The following is a 19,310-nucleotide window of genomic DNA, read 5'->3' as shown; positions in this document are numbered from 1 at the left end:
GAGGTGGCTAAAGGTGTGGAATTTACAATTAAGATAGGGTACATGTGGAATTATCGGGCTGGTAAGTATGACAAACTTAGGAGTTTGATTGGTTCAATGCCATGGCATGTGCAACTGCAAGGGTTAGAAGTTGATAGTGCATGGGAGGCAGTCCAAATAATAAATCAAGTAGGGGTTAAATGGATGAATAACACCATTAAGCTTGAGCTGCAAAAAAAGAAACAACTATGGAGGTAATTTAAAGAGAAAGGTGACCGGCAGGCAAACGAACGGTATAAAGCGCAGGCCAGAAGGGTAACGAGTGTGGTAAGAAAAAGCAAAAAAGGATTACAAAAGAACATTGGCCATGCAGGCTAAAGAGAATCCTAAACAGTTTTTTCGATATGTTGCAAGTAAAAGAAGAAATGTATATGGCAGAATGATTTTAAAGAATGCCGATGGTAGGGACGTAACTGAATCAGTTGATATAGTTGAGTTACTGAGTGAGCACTTTGCAAGAATATATCATCCAGGTGGTGACATTGCAGAAATGAATGAACCAATAGATTATACGGCAATTGTGGTGAATGAAGTGGAGGTGAGTAGTCTATTGCATAACCATGTCAATACATTCTCGTAGACAGGCTTATATGTTGGTTATGCATTATGAAAACACTTAAGGAATTGAACAACGTAGTTAAGGATATAAATTACATTATACTTTAATAAATATTTTCCGATATTTCGGCAATGTCACATTGGCATCTTCTAAAGGAACTTACAAAAAAAGCACGTGCACGTAGGCACTACAAACACAGTAACTGGGAATGAAGAGATGAAGCTATTGTTCTCCTAGAAGTCCTGATGGTGCATGCCCTCTAGCAGGCTAAGTAGGTGTTCTTGGCCATTGGGCTGAAGGTCTGCTGATGTAAGCCTCCCAAATTTGGGGCAGTCGCATACAATCAAATTTGTTGAGGTTTGGAGAATTTCTTAGGGCTGAGGCTGATTCCATAAATAGTCTTTCGAATTTGTATTTGCTACGGTGTATTACTGTAGCGTTCTTCCGCCGTATTCTGTAGCGTGTATCCAGAGCATGGTCCGCAAGACCAGAATGGCTGTACTTGTGAAACCGGATGTAGTCCTTGTGTTCAGAAATTCTGATATTCACTGTCCTGCCTGTTTGGCCAAAGTAAGACAGATTACAACTGCAAGGGACCTGGTATACACCAGGTAGGTCTAGAGGAAGTGGTTGGTCTTTAGTGGAGTGGATAAGGGATGCCAATTTTCTGTAAGGTTTGTAACAGGAGGTCAGGTCATGCTTTTTTAAGATTTTGGTAATCTTTTCCGAGGTGCCTCGGATGTAGGGAATGGTGATGGATTTAGAGTAATCCTTGCTGTGGAGGGGATCTGTGGTTTGTAGGGTCTAATATTTTTTGGACTTTTTTGGGGGGGTAGCCATTGGCTGAGAAAGTGTTGAGGATGTGATTTAGTTTAGTGTTTAGGGCCAAGTCGTTTGAACAGATTAGTTTAGCCCTGTTGTATAGTGTTTTCACTACTCCATATTGTTGTGTGTGTGTGTGGGGGGGGGGATTTTTGGTGAATGTATCTGCCTGTATGGGTGGGTTTTCTGTAAACCGAGAAAACCAAGGTTCCATTAGGCTGGCGGGTGACTAGTGTGTCTAGGAAAGGGAGGCTGTTTTTTTCCTCTTTTTCCAGGGTGAATTTGATTCTGGGATGTTGGTTGTTTAAGTGTGTTAAGAAGGAGAGAAGTGTTTCAGAGCCATGTGGCCAAATAGCGAACACATCATCAACGTAGTGAAGCCATATGGTTGGTTTTTGTGGGGCAGAGGCTAAGGCTTTTTCTTCAAAGGTCTCCATAAAGAAATTGGCCAAGGGTGGGGAGAGTGGTGAACCCATGGCTGTCCCCTCTATTTGTTTGTAGAATTTTCCTTGCCAAACAAAATAGCCTGAGTTCATTGTGAACTGAAATAAGGCTGAGATATCGGGAGAAAATTTAGCTTGGATTAGCTCTAGAGTTTCCTTGAGTGGGACATTTGTGAATAAAGAGGAGACGTCAAAGCTGACCATTTTGTCAGTATGTTGGAGTGTATGGTTTTCTATGTTGGCTTTGAAATGGGCTGAGTTTTTTATGTGTGATGGTGTGTTGCCAGTATAGTGTGTGAGCTCTTTGGCCAAATGTTTAGCTAATTTGTATGTGGGGGGAATCAATGCCATCCACTATGGGACGTAATGGCACATTTTCTTTATGTATTTTTGGGAGTCCGTAAATACAGCGGGGGGGGGGGGTATAGAGTTAAATGGCTTTAATCTGTTGGTAACTTCTACAGGCCAAGAAGTGGCCTGTAGAAGTTACCAACAGATGTTACCAGCAGAAGTTACCAACTCTCTTAAGGAGCCTGTGAAGTTTTCTAATTTGAGAGTTGGTGGGATTGTAATTGATGGGGAGGTAAGTAGCCCAATCTAAGAGAAGAGCATTCAGCATACCTGTGTAGTCCTTTTGGTTAAGGACTACAGTTGCGTTTCCCTTATCTGCTTTGGTGATAACTATTTCTTTATTATTCTTCATTTCTTTCCAAAGCAGTCCCACCAAAATCCAACATATCCAACAAGGAATATAAAGCTCTACAGGAAATGAAGAATAATAAAGAAATAGTTATCACCAGAACATCCCCATTCCAGTGCCCAATCACTCAATTTATTCAAGTCTTTTTTGTAGGGCCACAACATTTTCTCTACTCTTCATAGTTCTCAAGTTTGCATCATCTGCAAACAACTGAATATCTCCATTCAAATCTTTGCCAATATCATTAACATAAAAGTTAAACAGTAATGGCCCTTAAATAGACTCCTGAGGTACACCACTAGTGACTTTCCTTTTCCGAGACAATGCTCCCCCATACACAACTTGCTGATACCTATCTAATAGCCAGTCTCTGATCTAGTGCACTAATCTAACATCCAACTCCATCCACTCTAGTTTGACTATCAACTTATGCAGTAATCTATGAAAAGCCTTTGCAAAATCAAAGTATATTACTGTGTGTCCCTCTCCTCTGTCAAGGAAGCAGTCACCTTATTATAATACGTAAGTAGATTGCTAAACATGACCTCCCTTTAATAAATCCATGCTGTCCATCAAAGATAATACTATTGTTGTCAACCCTAATTCTTACAAGCTTCTCCAACAACTTAACGACAACACCTGACACAGAGATAGGCCTATCATTTTTGAAATTATGGATTCTACAACCGTGTTAAAATAACTCTTTTTATTATCCCGATGTTTCGATCTTCATATCAAGATCATCATCTGGAGCATACATAAATATACAAGACATGTATGCTCCAGATGATGATCTTGATATGAAGATCGAAACGTCGGGATAATAAAAAGAATTATTTTAACACAGTTGTGGAATCCATAATTTCAAAAATGAATGCTGATCACCATGTAACACTAAAAGAAAGGAAGAGATAGGCCTATAATTTGATGCTCGAGTTCTATCACCTCCCATATGAAGCAGCACAGTCTTGCCCTCCTTCTGCTCCTTAGGAACTTGACCCAGTGCAAGATTCACATTAAAAAATATTTCAAGGCAGATGTCAACTCCCTGGCACATTCCTTCAGAATATGTGGTGATATATTATCAAGTCCTACAGCCTTATTAACATCTAGTTTACGCAACTCCCCATAAACCTCTTGCTCACTTATAGTCAGTCTCTCCTCCCCATCATCAGCTGCTCTCAATATCTCCACGAAGTCATATTCAAAAGATTGAAAGACCTTTATGAACTGCTCATTAAGTATCACCACTATATCTTCCACAACAGCTGTCTTTATACCATTTTCTCCAATCAGTGTCATCATTCCATAATCATTCTTTTTTTTGCATATCAAAAGAACTTCCTAGGATTCTTTTTGGCTTCATTAGCTAACTGCTGCTCATAGGTCACTTTTGCTACCCTTAGCAACCATTTCACCCACCCGCCTTGCCTGGTCTTTGTAATCCTCGTGGAATTGGTTATTACCATTCTCTTATGCTGCCTCCATAATACCCATTTTCTCTGTATTGCATGCTTATTCTCTTTATTCATCCATTTCACACCTACCTTATTTAACCTTCTAATCCTTGGAATACATTTAGACATTGCTTCTACTAGATAGTTTTTGAAAATCCCCCAAGCTGCATTGATCTCTTTTCCAGCTAACTCCTCATTCCATGCTACACCTGCAAGCTATCTCCTGAACTCTTCATAATCACCCCCCCCCCCCGTAGTTCCAAATTAGCAAATCCATGCTGCCCATTAAAGATAATACCATTGTTGTCGACCAAATTCTGGATCCTAGTTCTCACGTGCTTCTCCAACATTTATCTTGATACTTTTTCTGTTCTTCAGAGGTTCTCTTTAGTTTCTGTTTGTTTCATGAATAACTGCTTTGTTAACATTAATCCCATATTTTTGCATATTCCTAGAGATCTTTGCCAGTAGTTATACAGTCAGTGGGGCATACTATTTAGCATTACCCATGTGAAAGTACTTCACATTACTTCCCTATAGTATGGTAAAAGGTTCCTATATCTTAATTGTGTTCTGGGTGACTCATGGTGGTTTGGCTATGTTATTCAGCAGACTCACTTGTGACATACTCAACATCAAAGGAGCAGTTTATTGGGAAGGTTCTGCAGCAGAACTTCCAATAGAAGAGCATTAATGCTCTGGGACGTTTTTTATAATGACCCCCCCCCCCACACACACACATATAACACATCAGTGCCATATGTGGGAAGGTGATTAATGAGAAAGAAGTAATATATTAATGTTTCTTAAAAAAAAAGGTGGGGTTTGTACAAATTAGGAAAACCGGTGTTGGGTATGGGAGAGATTGTTCCAAAGAACAGAGGTGAATGGAATGAAGGGAAACGATGAGAAATTTGTTTGGTATTTTTGGAATTGGACAGCATATTGGTGTTGACCAGTGGCCACTCTAGTTCATACATGAAGAAAGTGGAGAAATGGTAGTAGCCAGTAAAGCAGAGTGCTCATGAAAATTCCTATAGAAAAGGCACAGTGCAAAAACAAGAGTTCCTGTGGAAAGTTACAGAAGGGAGTCTGTGAGGTAAGGGTTATCTATTAAGTGGATCGCCCTCTACTGTATATCATCAAGAATTCTTAGGACAGTTTGGGGTACACTGCTCCAAATGCAGAATGAGTTGATTAAGTTTACCAGAAGCTTACATAAACTCATAACCACCCAACACAAAAACTAGGTGCCATTAACACACTAAAAAACAGGGCTTTGAAGATTTGCTGCAATGAACAAGCATTTATAAATGAATTAAAAGTCATTAGCAATACTTTCCTAAAAAATGGCTACAGTCAAAATACTAACAATAAAATTCTTCACAAAACCAAAAAAAAAAAAAAGTACACTACAATATTATGTTATTATTATTATTATTCAGGCCTCCATGGAGTCAAAAGGCTCTTCGTGGAAGGTCCTTTCTAAGAAACAAGAGTATCAAGACTCATCGAGGGAGGTTCCGCCTAGGAAACACTAAGTCTATCATACCACTCCTTAAATGCATTGACCATTCTCGCTCTCACCACTCCATCAGGCAATGCAATCCATGGTTTAAACACCATCCATGCAAAGAAACCACTCCTTACCATCTTTCCCACAGTTTCCTTTCGTAACTTTTAGGGATGGCCCCTTGTCATGACTCCTTCCCGCTGTTCAACCAAGCGAAAGAACTCCCCAGTGTCAACCCTGTAACCACCTCTCAACAGTTTAAAAGTCTCAATCATATCACCCCTCCTTCTTCTATGCACCAAACTCTGCATTCCACACTCTCTCTCAGCCGATCCTCATAACTAACATTGTACAGTCCCGACACCATCTTTGTTATCCGCCTTTGTACCCTTTCCAAAGTTAATTTATCCCCTTCAAATCCTGGGGACCAGAGCTGAGAACAATAGTCTAAGTGTGGTCTGATCAGAGTCTTATACAACGGAATGATAACCATTTTATCTCTGTAGGTCAGTGTCCTTCTCATTATTGCAGCAATCCTCTGTGTTACCTTCACTACCTTTGCAATATGTCCCCTGAATTTCAGTTTTCTATCAATCATCAAACCCAGATCTCTTGTCTCTCCTACTTCCTCCAGTTTAACTCCTCCCACAGAGTATAAAACTAACTATTCCATATATTAAAGGGATATCAGATAAAATAGAGTATTACAGAAATACAACATTAAAGCCATATTTAAACCTCCTGCAAAATTAAAGAACTTAACTCATCCTAGGATCCACTTCCTCCACTGGCCCTCCCTGGAGTTTACTGTATTTGTTGCACCTGTAATTTGCCCTGTATAGGGAACACAGGATGTACAATTCCTATCTGAAAAAAGGAACATAAACGGCATATTAAATTTGATAACAATGATAAAGCTGGCCTTTCTGATCATGCCCTGAATACTCTACATAGAATTGACTGAAAAAGCACCTGTTGTCTACACCACATCAAAACGTGGTATGAACGTAAATTTGAGGAGGCATGTGAAATTCCTATCAACTACCCTAATCTTAACAATAATGATGGTCTAAAAATCCCAAGAATATGGAGGGCACGTATTCTGTAAATAAAATATGGCTTTGATGTAGTTATTTTATTTTATTCACTAGAGGTCAGTCCAGTAGAATAACTGTTGGTCAAATCCTTGTCTCTTTGGCATACTGTGTGAAATGTAATATAGCTTGTCTCTGTGTGTGTGTATATATATATATATATATATATATATATAGAAAGTATTTTACTTTGGGTATAATAAATGTTAAAGATACCAAGCTATTTTAAACCTGGTTTTACTCCATTTCCCAAGTAAGCAAACAGACAAACACGTCAGGTTTGCACCTGCAGGTGTTGCAAGATCAGCTAGACTTGCAACACTTGCAGGTGCAAACTTGACTTGTTTGTCTGTTTGCTTACTTGGGAAATGGAGTAAAACCAGGTTTAAAATAGCTTGGTATCTTTAACACACACACACACACATATATATATATATATATATATATATATATATATATATATATATATACACACACACACACACACACACACACACTCCAGACAAGACGATGACCTTAATGTGAAGGTCAAAACACATCAGGAAATTAAATAATTATTTCTAATTCAACTTCCTCAACCTCCAGAACAAGTTTTCTAGAGGTTGAGGAGGCTATTGATGTAATGTATTTGTACCAACATAAGGTGGATTTGACCATCAGCCCAAGACAGGAAAATTGATCTTGAAAGGATATTGGGACATTATCAAAAGTAAATGAGAGTGAAGATCTTTCTGGTGGGAAATTAGATAGGACTGAGTTTTAATAACATTGATATTTGCTAAGTTGTGAATTAGTTCTGTCTTCACTAAAATCTCATTTTTGTCTTTTTCTGTTTATTTCTGTGAATTTTGTCCCTAAAATTCCTACATTTCTTTTTTTTTAATTCATGGTTTTCTATAAATGTTTTCAATTGCAGGATTATTGGAGATGCCAAATATTCCTCTATCAGCACAAGATTTGAAATATAAAATTTTTGTAGCTGGCAGAGCAGGAATCGGAAAATCATTTTTAATTTCATGGTTAAGTGGTTTTCATATTACTTCATTGTATCAGGCAACTCCTGGTAGGTATTTTTATATGCAAATATTCTAGCTAAAAAGATTAGAATTTTTTAAAATATTAAATTTAAAATAAAAAATAATTTTTTTTTTCTCTCTCTGATTTTTATTTATTTATTTGGGCTTTATATGGGCTTTTTCATTTGAAGGTGAGTTAGCCGATCTCATATAGTGGTAGCAAGGTTTTTCCTCCTGGAAACTGGTTTTTCATCCTGCTTACAGACAAATCGGCCTTCAGAACACACACAATTTACAGACAAAAAAAATACTGTTGGTGGTGGTGGTGATGGGCAATAGATTGCATTGATGGTAGTAGTGTTGTAGTTGGAGAATTAAGTAGTAGTGGAGAGGATGAGATGTATTTAGCAAAGTAGAGTAGTGTGCCCTCCCACGATGAGTTCTTGGACTTCCTGTCAAGTAATAATAATTTATTTATTTATTAAACAAAATTTCTTACTTACTCTAAGAAAGTTTTTTTTTTTTTTATTCCCTGAGTTACAGTCTGCTCTCGCTATCTTTATAAGAAACTTACCCACTCCAGTAACATATTGGTACAATGGTATACCAAAAGAAATTTGCTCTAACATTGCTTTTGTATCCCTTTAAGTTTGCTGCATATTTACAAAGATAGAAGGTTCTAAGAATCCGTCTGGATATTACATCTATCTAATGATCTGTTTAATATGATAATATAAATTACATTTTTTTGGATGATAATATAAATTATATAATTATTTTTGCAATTTATTTTACACTTATGATTAACCTTTTCTTCAGTGAAGCATAACACTATTAGTGATTTACCATTATGCAGCTCGTACTAATTTGAATAAATCAATTGTTTGCATTCTACCTTGTAAAAAATGTAGTTCAGGCCACTGATGATAGTTTGTTAATTTCAAAGCGAAATATTTGGCATTATATTTAATACTTTTCCTTGGGTTTATGTGTAGATAATTTTAATACTGTGGCACAAGTTGCCCTCAAAACTAGAACCTGATTGGTAACTCTTAATGAAGTAGTGCTCATATTTTGAACAATCTCTTAAGCTTGGAGATCGTGGGAGAGGAATTTCAGTTCCTGATGTGAGATCATCTTCCTGCTTATTGGAGGCTTAAAGTGTCTTGAAAAAGTGCCATATTTTGTCTCTAGAGCAAGGTTTTTGGACTTGTAAAAAATAAATTAAAAAAATACACAAAATGTATAAAATTGATAAAAATAGAAAAAATCCTTATCTCACCCACAGTATAAATGTACTATTATTTGCAAACTTATAGTACATTTATACTGTGGGTGAGATAAGGATTTTTTTCTATTTTTATCAATTTATACATTCTTTTGTGTATTTTTTAAAACTTAGTTTTTACAAGTCCAAAAACCTTGCTCTAGAGACAAAATACGGCACTTTTTCAAGACACTTTAAGCCTCCAATAAGCAGGAAGTGAAAGCAACTTAAAAAAGAAAAAAGCTTCTGGCACGAAGGTACTATATGCATTCACAAAATTGTTGTTATTCCTCCACGTTCATTGGTTCTTTTACTTTGTGACATAACAATAAAATTCTTTTCAATTGACTTTAGCCTTCACATCCAGCTTATTTTCATATTTCAATTTAGCTTTCTCTACAATACTCATACTTTTATTGACCTGCACTTTATATTAATCAGGATATTCCTTCCGCATCATCTTCTTTTTTTGGATTTCTTGCTTTATAAGGTTGTGTATCTATTTCACTCCCATCATATTTGTTTTTCCAACTTTCAGGACACATTCAGATATCACGTTATTTAAGCATCTTTTCAAATCTTCCCATGCACTGCTGATATCCTTTCCATTTAGCAACTGATACCATTGGACCAAAGATGGTATTCCCCTGAGTAGCTTATAATTTTCAGATTTGTATTTCATTAAGTAGCATGTGTTAATTGGAATACCCATGTAGTTTGCTAATCCCACGTCAGTAGAGAATGAGCAATGTCGCCAAATGGTGGCAAAATAGTTCCATTCTTAACTAAGACTCCTTCTGATGCTGTGGTCAAATCTATCTATCTCTCTCCTTGAGTTTCTTTTTTTTCAGATGCTATCTGAGAAAGTTGCTTCACAACAGCTCAATCAGTATTTGGATAATTTAAGTTGCCCATAATGATTACTTGCTTAGGAGCAGTTTGGTAATTTGGTGCTGCATTTCATTGTCCCCAGCAACTGAACTACCAAGTCTTTTGCCATACCCTGCCACTTATTTCATCCTGTTAGCCTTTGCTTCATACCAGATTGTTTCAAATTCATTGATACATGGGACATGCTTAACATTACTGCTTTCATGAGTTTCTACCCTAACCAGATCCAAGTCATATTATGTCATTAGTAATACTCTAATCCCACCTTCTCTTTTTTGTCCTAAAAATTCTGTACCCTTTGCACTGATTCCAGTTGCAAAACGACTTATGATAGCCAGATTTCACTAATGCCAACAATCTCAGATCTCAGTGTACTCACCTAAGCAACAAACTCAATGTTTTTGTTCCTGATACTCTTTCCATTTATGTATACATTATTATCTGGATTTTTCTTATGTCCAGGGCTCTAGAAATCCACTTCTCAACTCACCACAGGTTAGTTATCAGAGACAAGTAGTGAGTGAATTTTCAGCATTGTTCTAAATGCATTCAAAATGTATTATTATTTTTTTTTTTTTAATTTCTTTTTTTTTCCAACACTATCAAATTATTGGATCCTGTGTGGCTGCCAACAAATTTATTTAAGTTTTGTTTCCAACTCTGGAAATAAAGCTTCTGGATCTGAAATCCTTAATTTCAGATCTAGAATCACTATCAGATTTTTCTTTTAAAGAATTACAAAAGTATTTCCAATTTTAGTTGCCAGTTTTCTTCAAAAGTCATAACATAAACCAGTATCTTCATTTTCTTCCATCCTTTTATCACCGTAGGAAGGCTTATATGTTGGTTGCACATGATTACTAAATAACTTAAGGAATTCACAACGTATACTGGAATATAAATTAAAATAAACTTTAATATATACTTCCCTGGAATTCCTTAAGTTTTAGTGACCTTTTATCACCTTTAAGGGTCAGAAATTTCTTTCAGAATTTTTTACTTTTTATATGACAGACCTATGAAAGAGTGCTGTAAAAGGAATTAGAGATGATAAAGGTGACATCAAAACTGGAGAAAAGGATATCCTTAATGTTGAAAGTTTATTTTGCACTTGTTTAGACTATAATAAATTTAGTTTAATCCTTTATCCAAGTGTGAGCAAACAAAGTTTGCACCTGAAAATATCTGACAGATATTTTCAGGTGCAAATATCTGTCAGATATTTGCGAGTTGCAAGGACTGAGGAAAGGTAGTGCAACACCATGCAACTCGGAGCAAAGGTAAACTGTTAAACTGTGAATGAAATTATTATGTATATTTTGTTCTTCATTCACATTTAACATAACCTATCATATATTAAGCATGACTTGTTTAAAAATTATTTGTTAATCCCTTGCCTAAGAATTATTATTCATGTATTATTCCTGAATTTTATCAGATATTATTTGATTAAATAATTTTAATGTATATTTTGCTATTGGAAGGACTCAGTGATAAATATCATTTATCTTATTTACTTTATTCCTTCAATAATATTATGAGAAATTATATGTATATAATTTAATATACCTTATATATATACTGTAACATATTTTATTATTATTAATTGTAAATGAAATGAAGGAGAAAATTAAGTACCTGTAATATTTTTATTAATGTTTTTCATTACTCAATGTAAAAGTATAGCCATATGTAACGTTAAAGCGAATGTTTACGTTTTGTTCGTTGCCATGGAGAGAGAAATAAAATGGAACATGCGTGGGTAGACCGTGAGCTTCAATAACGAGGAGAGAAGAAAAATATATGGGTGGTAATATAAGAGTAAAAAGGGGGAGAGTTTTTGGAAGTGGGAAGAAGGAAGGATATAAGCAAAGGGGTGAAAGTAAATAAAAGGGACTGAAGGGTAGGAATTCAAGAGAGTAGTATTTAGAAGTGTGCAAAGACGAAGTGAAAACTTATTGATAGCTGAAAGTAAAGTCAGCAGTGGCATTAAAAGGAATTTAGTGGTGTATTTGGATAATTAAAGGACTGGAAGGTTAATGAAGGATTCAGAATAAATCTAGTTAGCTTAGAATTACTACTCATTTCTATATTGCTTTAGGAAGAATTGTACGGAGCTTAATTTGTTGTGAAGTAGTAAACAAGGATATCAATCTGCCCCATAGTTGCTGTCGAGAATTGTGAAGCGTGACAAATAATAATCTAGTTATGACCTTGAAGAATTCTTTTTAAATGTGTTCCATAGGTGTAATAAATATAATTTGAAGATGTGTTCACTTCAAATCTGACGTGCTGAAGATTAATGCTGTTAAGGACAGTCATGTTTTATTTGTTTCTGTGTATGAAGATTTGAGTGATAGTTCCATTTCGCTTATTCTAACATTTACTGTGGCATAACGCTGAAGTTGGAAGTTGAGAATAATTTGCCTTGAAATAATATCTGCCGCGATTAATGATATGATAAGTGCCTGCTGAGAGTTAAGTGTGGAGTATAACTGAGAAATATGAGCAACTAATTAAATAAGAAATTCTGTTGTATTAATCTGAGTAAGGAATCTTGTAATTGAGGAAACTGTGAAACTTGTATGTGAAGATTTCGAAGACTGAATTAATATGAATGATTTGACATGATATATTAACCTAATTGTAATGTCTTATTTTAGAAGTGGAATTCATGTATTTGTCATATAACCTTATATTAAATGTTTTGCTTTGTTAATTTCAATGATGTGTTTGCCTGATTCTTTTTTATTGCACCGTTCATAAATAATTCGAATCTTGCGGGAGCCTCAAGTGAAAAATATTAAATTCGGCCTGAATGAGTAAGGAGACTGCCAATTTAATTGAAAATTGATTCTACTATTTATATAGACTAATCGAAATATAGGGTGGTGCAGTATAAATATAAATTTCCCTACATTTGGATTAGTGATCAATTAGCAATTAATAGATTTTATTAATAAGAGTACGTTACAACAAAAATGGCGGATTCGAAACCAGGATGTACGTTCCAACAAGACCAAGCTATCATCACTCCTATCTCAGTATCTCCCATAATGCAAAATACATCTCCTTGCGGATATGTATAATGTTATACATAAAGGGAAGGGCCACTACCCAGACCGGTTTCAACCTTTAATGAGGGCTCGTCAGTGGGAGCCAGGCCAAGAGGTGGAGATACCAAGGCAGAAGCAATAGAGAGGTCATCTTTACATATAGGAGTTGCCAAAAGGTGTGCCACCTTATTAATTCCTATAAGTAAAGATGACCTCTCTATTGCTTCTGCCTTGGTATCTCCACCTCTGGGCCTGGCTCCCACTGACGAGACCTCAATGAATGTCGAAACTGGTCTGAGTAGTGGTCCTTCCTTAATGCATAACATTATACATATCAGCAAGGAGATGTGTTTTGCATTATGGGAGATACTGAGATAGGAGTGATGATAGCGTGGTTCACCTTTGCTCCGAGTTGCCTGGTGTTGCACTACCTTTCCTCAGTCCTGAAGATATTTTCAGGCACAAACTTTGTTTGCTCACACTTGGATAAAGGATTAAACTAAATTTATTATATCCTTAATGTATAGAGTAATTATTATTATTATTATTATTATTATTCAGGCCTCCATGGAGTCAAAAGACTCATCGTTGAGAGGTGATTCCTAAGAAACACAAAGTCAATCAAAACTCATCGAGGGGAGTTCCCCCCCTAAGAAACAGAAAGTCCATCATACCACTCCTTAAACTCATTGACCGTTCTCGCTCTCACCACTCCATCAGGCAATACATTCCATGACCTCCATGTATAGAAACCACTTGGCACCATCTTGCTCACAGTTTCCTTTTGTAACTTCCAAGGATGGCATCTTGTCATCACTCCCTCTTGCTGTTCAACCAAGTGAAAGAACTCCTCATTGTCAACCCACCACCTCTCAACAGTTTAAAAGTCTCAATCATATCACCTCTCCTCCTCCTATCCACCAAACTCTGCAGTCCATATTCCCTCAGCCGATCCTCATAACTATCATTGTACAGTCCTGAAACCATCTTTGTTATCTGCCTTTGCACCCTTTCCACAGTTAATTTATCCCCTTCAAATCCTGTTGACCAAATCGGAGAACAATAGTCCAAGTGTGGTCTGATCAGGGGCTTATACAACAGAATGATAACCCTTTTATCTTTGCAGGTCAGTGTCCTTCTCATAATTGCAGCAATCTTCTGTGTTACCTTCACCACCTTTGCAATATTATCCCTAAATTTCAGGTTTCTATCAATCATCAACCCCCAGATCTCTTGTCTCCTCTACTTCCTCCAGTATAACTCCTCCCATAGAGTATGCAGTGTCCCATCGATGTTTCCCAAACCTCAAGACCTTACATTTTGCTGCATTAATCCAAAACCCCCATTCATTTGCCCATCTATCTAGCTTATTCAAATCCTCTTGCAGGGCTGCCGCATCTGCACTATTGCTAATAATCCTTCCCAGTTTCGCATCATCCGCAATCAACTGAATATCCCCTTGCAATCCACTGACAATGTCATTGATATAAAGGTTAAACAATATAGGTCCTAGTACTGAGCCCTGTGGGACCCCACTTGTAACCTTCTACTTCCTTGAAACTGCTCCACCATACACAACTCTCGGATACCTATCGGACAGTCAATCCTGAATCCAGTTGACCAATCTGACATCCAGACCAATGTGCTGCAACTTAAATATATATATATATATATGAATATATATGAATATAAATAAATATATAAATAAAAGCTTATCATGTGGCACCCTGTCAAATGCCTTCACTAAGTCTAAGAAAATGGCAGTATATGACTATGTATATGCTAAGGATGTTTTCAATCAGTATATGCTAAGGATATGCTAAGGATGATTTCAATCGAAGGTGAGTTAGCCGATCTCATACGGAGGTAGCAGGGTTTTTTCTCCCGGAAACTCGGGTTTTTCATCCCGCGTACATACAAATCGGCCCTTCAGAACACACGCAATTTACAGACAAAAATTACTAGTTGTGGTGGTTGTTGGAGTTGGGCGGTAGATGGCGTTGATGGAGATGATTCGTAGTAGAGGTTAGGTGTAGTGGTTGAGACAGTTGTAGGTGTCCTCCCGCGATGAGTCTTCGGACTCCTTGGAGGTATCAGGAATAATAATAATAATAATAATAATATGCCTTTCCCTCATCTAATGCTCTTGTATCTTTAGCATAAAAGGCTAGCATATTGCTAAGCCCCTTCACAAATCCATGTTGACTCTCACAAATAACATTACCCTCATCTGCCCAATGCTGTATAAGGTCCTTCACTACTTTCTCCAAGGTCTTACTAACTACTGATGACACACAAACTGGCCTATAATTAGACACTTCCAGTCTGCTACTGCCCTTATGCAATGGCACTATCTTACCTTCCTTCCATTCCATCGGCACCTTTCCTGCAGCCAGACGTTCATTGAAAAGCCAGTTGAAAGTCAATTCCTAGCACATTCTCTCAAAACTTGTGGTGAAATACCATCCTTTCCCACAGCTTTATTGACATCCTGAGTACTCAGTATTTGAAACACACTCTCCTCCTGTACCTCTAAACGTTGAACCTGCCTTATCCCTCTAGCATTAAAACTGACTCCTCCAGGATGAAATTCTCCAATAAAGTGTTCATTGAACAATTCCACTATGTCCTCTGCATCAGTCACTCTATTCCCATTTTTCTCCCACAACATCATTCTTTCACAGTCATTTCTCCTCCTATTGGCCACATATATAAAAAATTCCCTAGGATTTTCTTTGGATCTTAGGGCCAGTCTCCTCTCATATTCCACTTTCGTCTTCCTTACCATACTAGTCGCTCTTCTGGCCTGTGTCTTATACTCTTCATGCATCTTCTCTTCTCATGTTTCCTTATATCTCTTCCATAGTGTCTTTTTCGCATGTAATTCCTGTTTAATATTGTTTGTCATCCACTTTACTCCAAATTGTGTCCTCTTGTTCACTCGTGGTATACAACTTACCATTGCTGCTAACAAATATTCTTTCATAATTTTCCACGCACTAATGATATCCCGGCCTTCCAATTCCTTTCTCCATGAAACTTCCCCAAGTTGACGTCTTAGACTATTATAATCACCTGCCTTATAATTCCACATACGTTCCCGTCTCTTTGATACTCCTGCACATCTATTGAATTTCCAAGTCAAAACCATATGGTCACTCTCTCCAACTGGTGGGAGAGATGTCATCTCAGTTATTATCACCTCTTCTGATGCTATAATCAAATCCGAAACTCTTGAAATTACTTCAAGAAATTGCTAAACAAAACAAACAGTGACAGCATAGTGGTAAAAACACTCGACAGTTATGCAATCATGAATACATAACCACTTAAAGTAAAAAAAAAAAAAAAAAAAAAAGCCATCAAAAGCCTGAAATGTGGAAAGCAGCAGTAGATGATATGACCAGAAATGCTCATGTATGGAGGTATAAAAGTCTTGCAGTGGCTGCACTGCATATTTTGGAAGGCTTGGACAGATGGATGGATTCCAGATGACTGGAGTAGAGCTCTCATAGTACCGTATAAAAAACGGGATATAAAACTCTATGTGAGAATAACAAAGGTATTTCCCTACTGAGTGTTCCTGGTAAGAATTATGCAAGTATACTTGAGAATTGAGAAGGATTGTGGAAGGGAAGCTTGGTGAAGAACAAGCTGGATTCAGGCCAAATGGAGGCTGTCAGAATCAGATTTTCACTTCATGACAAATAGTTTAGAAATCGTGAGAATATAACAAGGATTTGTGTTTAAGTTATGTAGACCTGCAAAAGGCATGTGACGTGGTGCCAAGATAAAAGCTCTTCAGATGCTACAGTTATATGTTATCAGTGGGGTATTATATCAAGCAATACTTTATTTGAGTTGTAAGTCAGCAGGTTGAATTGAAGGAAATATAGGAAGGTGGTTTGATATTAAATCTGGTATCAGACAAGGATGTACAACCCCCCCTCCAATTCTTCATTATCTATATGGATCACATTATGAAGGAAAGTGGTAATAAATCTGATATCAAATTTGGAGATGTTAATCTCAGCTCTTTATGCATATGATATTATACTTTTAACACGTTCGCTGCCAACTACGAGTATACTCGTAGTTGGTAAACCAGATACACATGCCAGCTACGAGTATACTCGTGTGACGCTTGCCACCGGCAACGAGATTACCGTACTGACCTTGAAGAAGTGAAATTGCTCGGCGTAGGGGAACAGACTATGCTGAAGTGGCGTGGCAGCGAACATGTTAAATAAATCCAGTAAAACTCTGCAAGTTAAATCCACTAAAACCACTAAAACTCTCCCTGACTAATTTGAATAACCGTTGTAAGCTGTATAACTGAGAGGGGACCTCCACATAGCCTTTAAAGGAATGCGGAGAACCGACCAGGGCTTCTGACCTAATGTCCAATCCTTACCTTCTCGTGGTGCACCCTGTTGGGTATCTACTTGGATACTGATCGGATGAGGATGGGCTGGCAATTTGGGATTTAGCCGACCAAATTGTATTCTTATTGGTTAAACCAAAATATAGAATGATGGTACAACATGACAAAATTTCATGCCGGCTGGGGCGTCGCCCGGTTAAACAAGGCCCCCGTTGTTTTCGCCAGGGAACCAGGACGAACAGCGAAAAGTCAGCTACTGGAACAAATCTGAAAATAAACCCCAACTCAACATCACCAGAGTTAAAGATCGGTACTATCAACGTAAGAAGCCTGAATGGGAAAGAAATGGAACTAGCTGAGGAATTAGATAAGTACCAGATCGACATAATAGGGGTGACTGAAACAAAAAAGACCAAAACTGGTGAGATCTTTCTGAGCAATAAATACAAAATGTTATATTCAGGCAATGACAATCAAGGAAAAGAAGGAGTAGCCATAGTATTCAACACAAAATACAAGGCTAATCTTGAATGGCAGTCAGTCTCAAGTAGAGTAATGTGGGCAAATATGAGAATGGGGGAACTGGACAATGAGACTTATTTGTGCCTATGGTCCCACACAGAAGGTTCTACTAAGGTAGAAGTGGAGGAATTTTTTGAGGCTTTAGAAAAAGCAACTCACATAATGAAAAATGAAAAGTTGGTCCTTGTTGAGGATCTAAATAGCAGAGTAGGAAATGATTGTGAGACATACAAAAATATTTTGGGAAAATTTGGAGAAAAGAGCAAAGCTAATAATAATGGCAAATATCTGTTGGATTTCTGCTCAGGACATGGACTGGTTATTACTAACACCATGTTCCAACATAAAAATGTGCACAAATTCACATGGAGAGAAGAGGCTAGGAATAAGAAAAGTCTCATTGACTATGTTATTGTTGATAGTGATGTTTTCTCCCTGGTGCAGGACACCAGAGTGTGCAGAGGATTTGAAATTGGAAGTGATCACTATTTAGTCTTGAGCAGGATAAAATTGAATTTCATATTGAAAAGAATAACATGTAAGAAAGTTTTAAAGCAAATAAAAGTTGAGCAGCTCTCAGATGTGAACTGTAGGCTAAAATACACAAAGATTATTGAAGAAAAAAATGAAAGAGTTTGAGAACAGGAATCTAACCTTGGAGATTCAGTGGCAAACTCTGAAGAAAACATTGATTGATTCTGCCAGAGAGGCATGTAGTGAGGTTATCTGTAAGGATAAAAAAATCAGAACTCCCTGGTGGACACAGGAAGTTAAAGAGGCAGTGAAGGAAAAGAAGAAAGCATACCAAAAGTTCCTGTCAAATAAGTCAGCTTGTGCTCTTAGAGAATATAGAGACAAATGCAAGAATGCTAAACACTATGTAAAACTAGCTAAACAAAAGTCATGGGAGGACTTTGGCAAGAATATAGAAAATAAATATCAAGAAGGTGGCAAAATATTCTGGAGGTTGTTGAAGAAACTTAAGAATGGAGGAAAGAGTGCTGTAAAAGGAATTAGAGATGATAAAGGTGACATGAAAATGGGAGAAAAAGATATCCTTGAAGTATGGAGTAATTACTTTGAAAAACTGCTAAATGAAACAAGCAGTGATGACAGCACAGTGGTAAAAAACACTGACCAGGCATGCAGTCAGGAATACATATCCATACTAGAAGTAGAAAAAGCCATCAAAGGCTTGAAATGTGGAAAGGCAGCAGGAGTAGATGATATTCAACCAGAAATGCTGAAGTATGGTGGTATAAGAGTCTTACAGTGGCTGCACTGCATAGTTCAGAAAGCCTGGACAGAGGGACAAATTCCCGATGATTGGAGTAGAGCTCTCATAGTACCCATATATAAAAAGGGAAATAAAACTGCATGTGAGAATTACAGAGGTATTTCCCTACTGAGTGTTCCTGGCAAGATCTATGCAAGTATACTTGAGAAACGGTTGAGAAGAATTGTGGAAGAAAAGCTTGGTGAAGAACAAGCTGGATTCAGGCCAAATAGAGGCTGTCAGGATCAGATCTTCACTTTACGACAAATAG

The 19,310-nt window shown here is 37.1% G+C and overlaps 1 protein-coding gene across 1 annotated transcript in view; it reads left to right on the top strand.

Moving 5' to 3' along the window:
• The window catches only part of LOC150104315 (ciliogenesis and planar polarity effector 2-like), a 204,512-nt gene that overhangs the window by 89,163 nt on the left and 96,039 nt on the right, over positions 1 to 19,310 (top strand). Inside the window, exon 3 of the mRNA XM_090396292.1 lies at positions 7,544 to 7,690. Coding sequence (XP_090252418.1) covers positions 7,544 to 7,690 — 147 coding nt within the window. The remainder of the gene's footprint in view (positions 1 to 7,543; positions 7,691 to 19,310) is intronic.

This window comes from Typopeltis vanoorti, chromosome 8 (assembly GCF_054136105.1).
Source record: "Typopeltis vanoorti isolate ZY-2024b chromosome 8, IOZ_Tvanoo_1.0, whole genome shotgun sequence".
NCBI classification, from domain to species: domain Eukaryota; kingdom Metazoa; phylum Arthropoda; class Arachnida; order Uropygi; family Thelyphonidae; genus Typopeltis; species Typopeltis vanoorti.
Note: the sequence above shows the minus strand (reverse complement) of the source record. Positions and strands in the feature narration are given on the sequence as shown.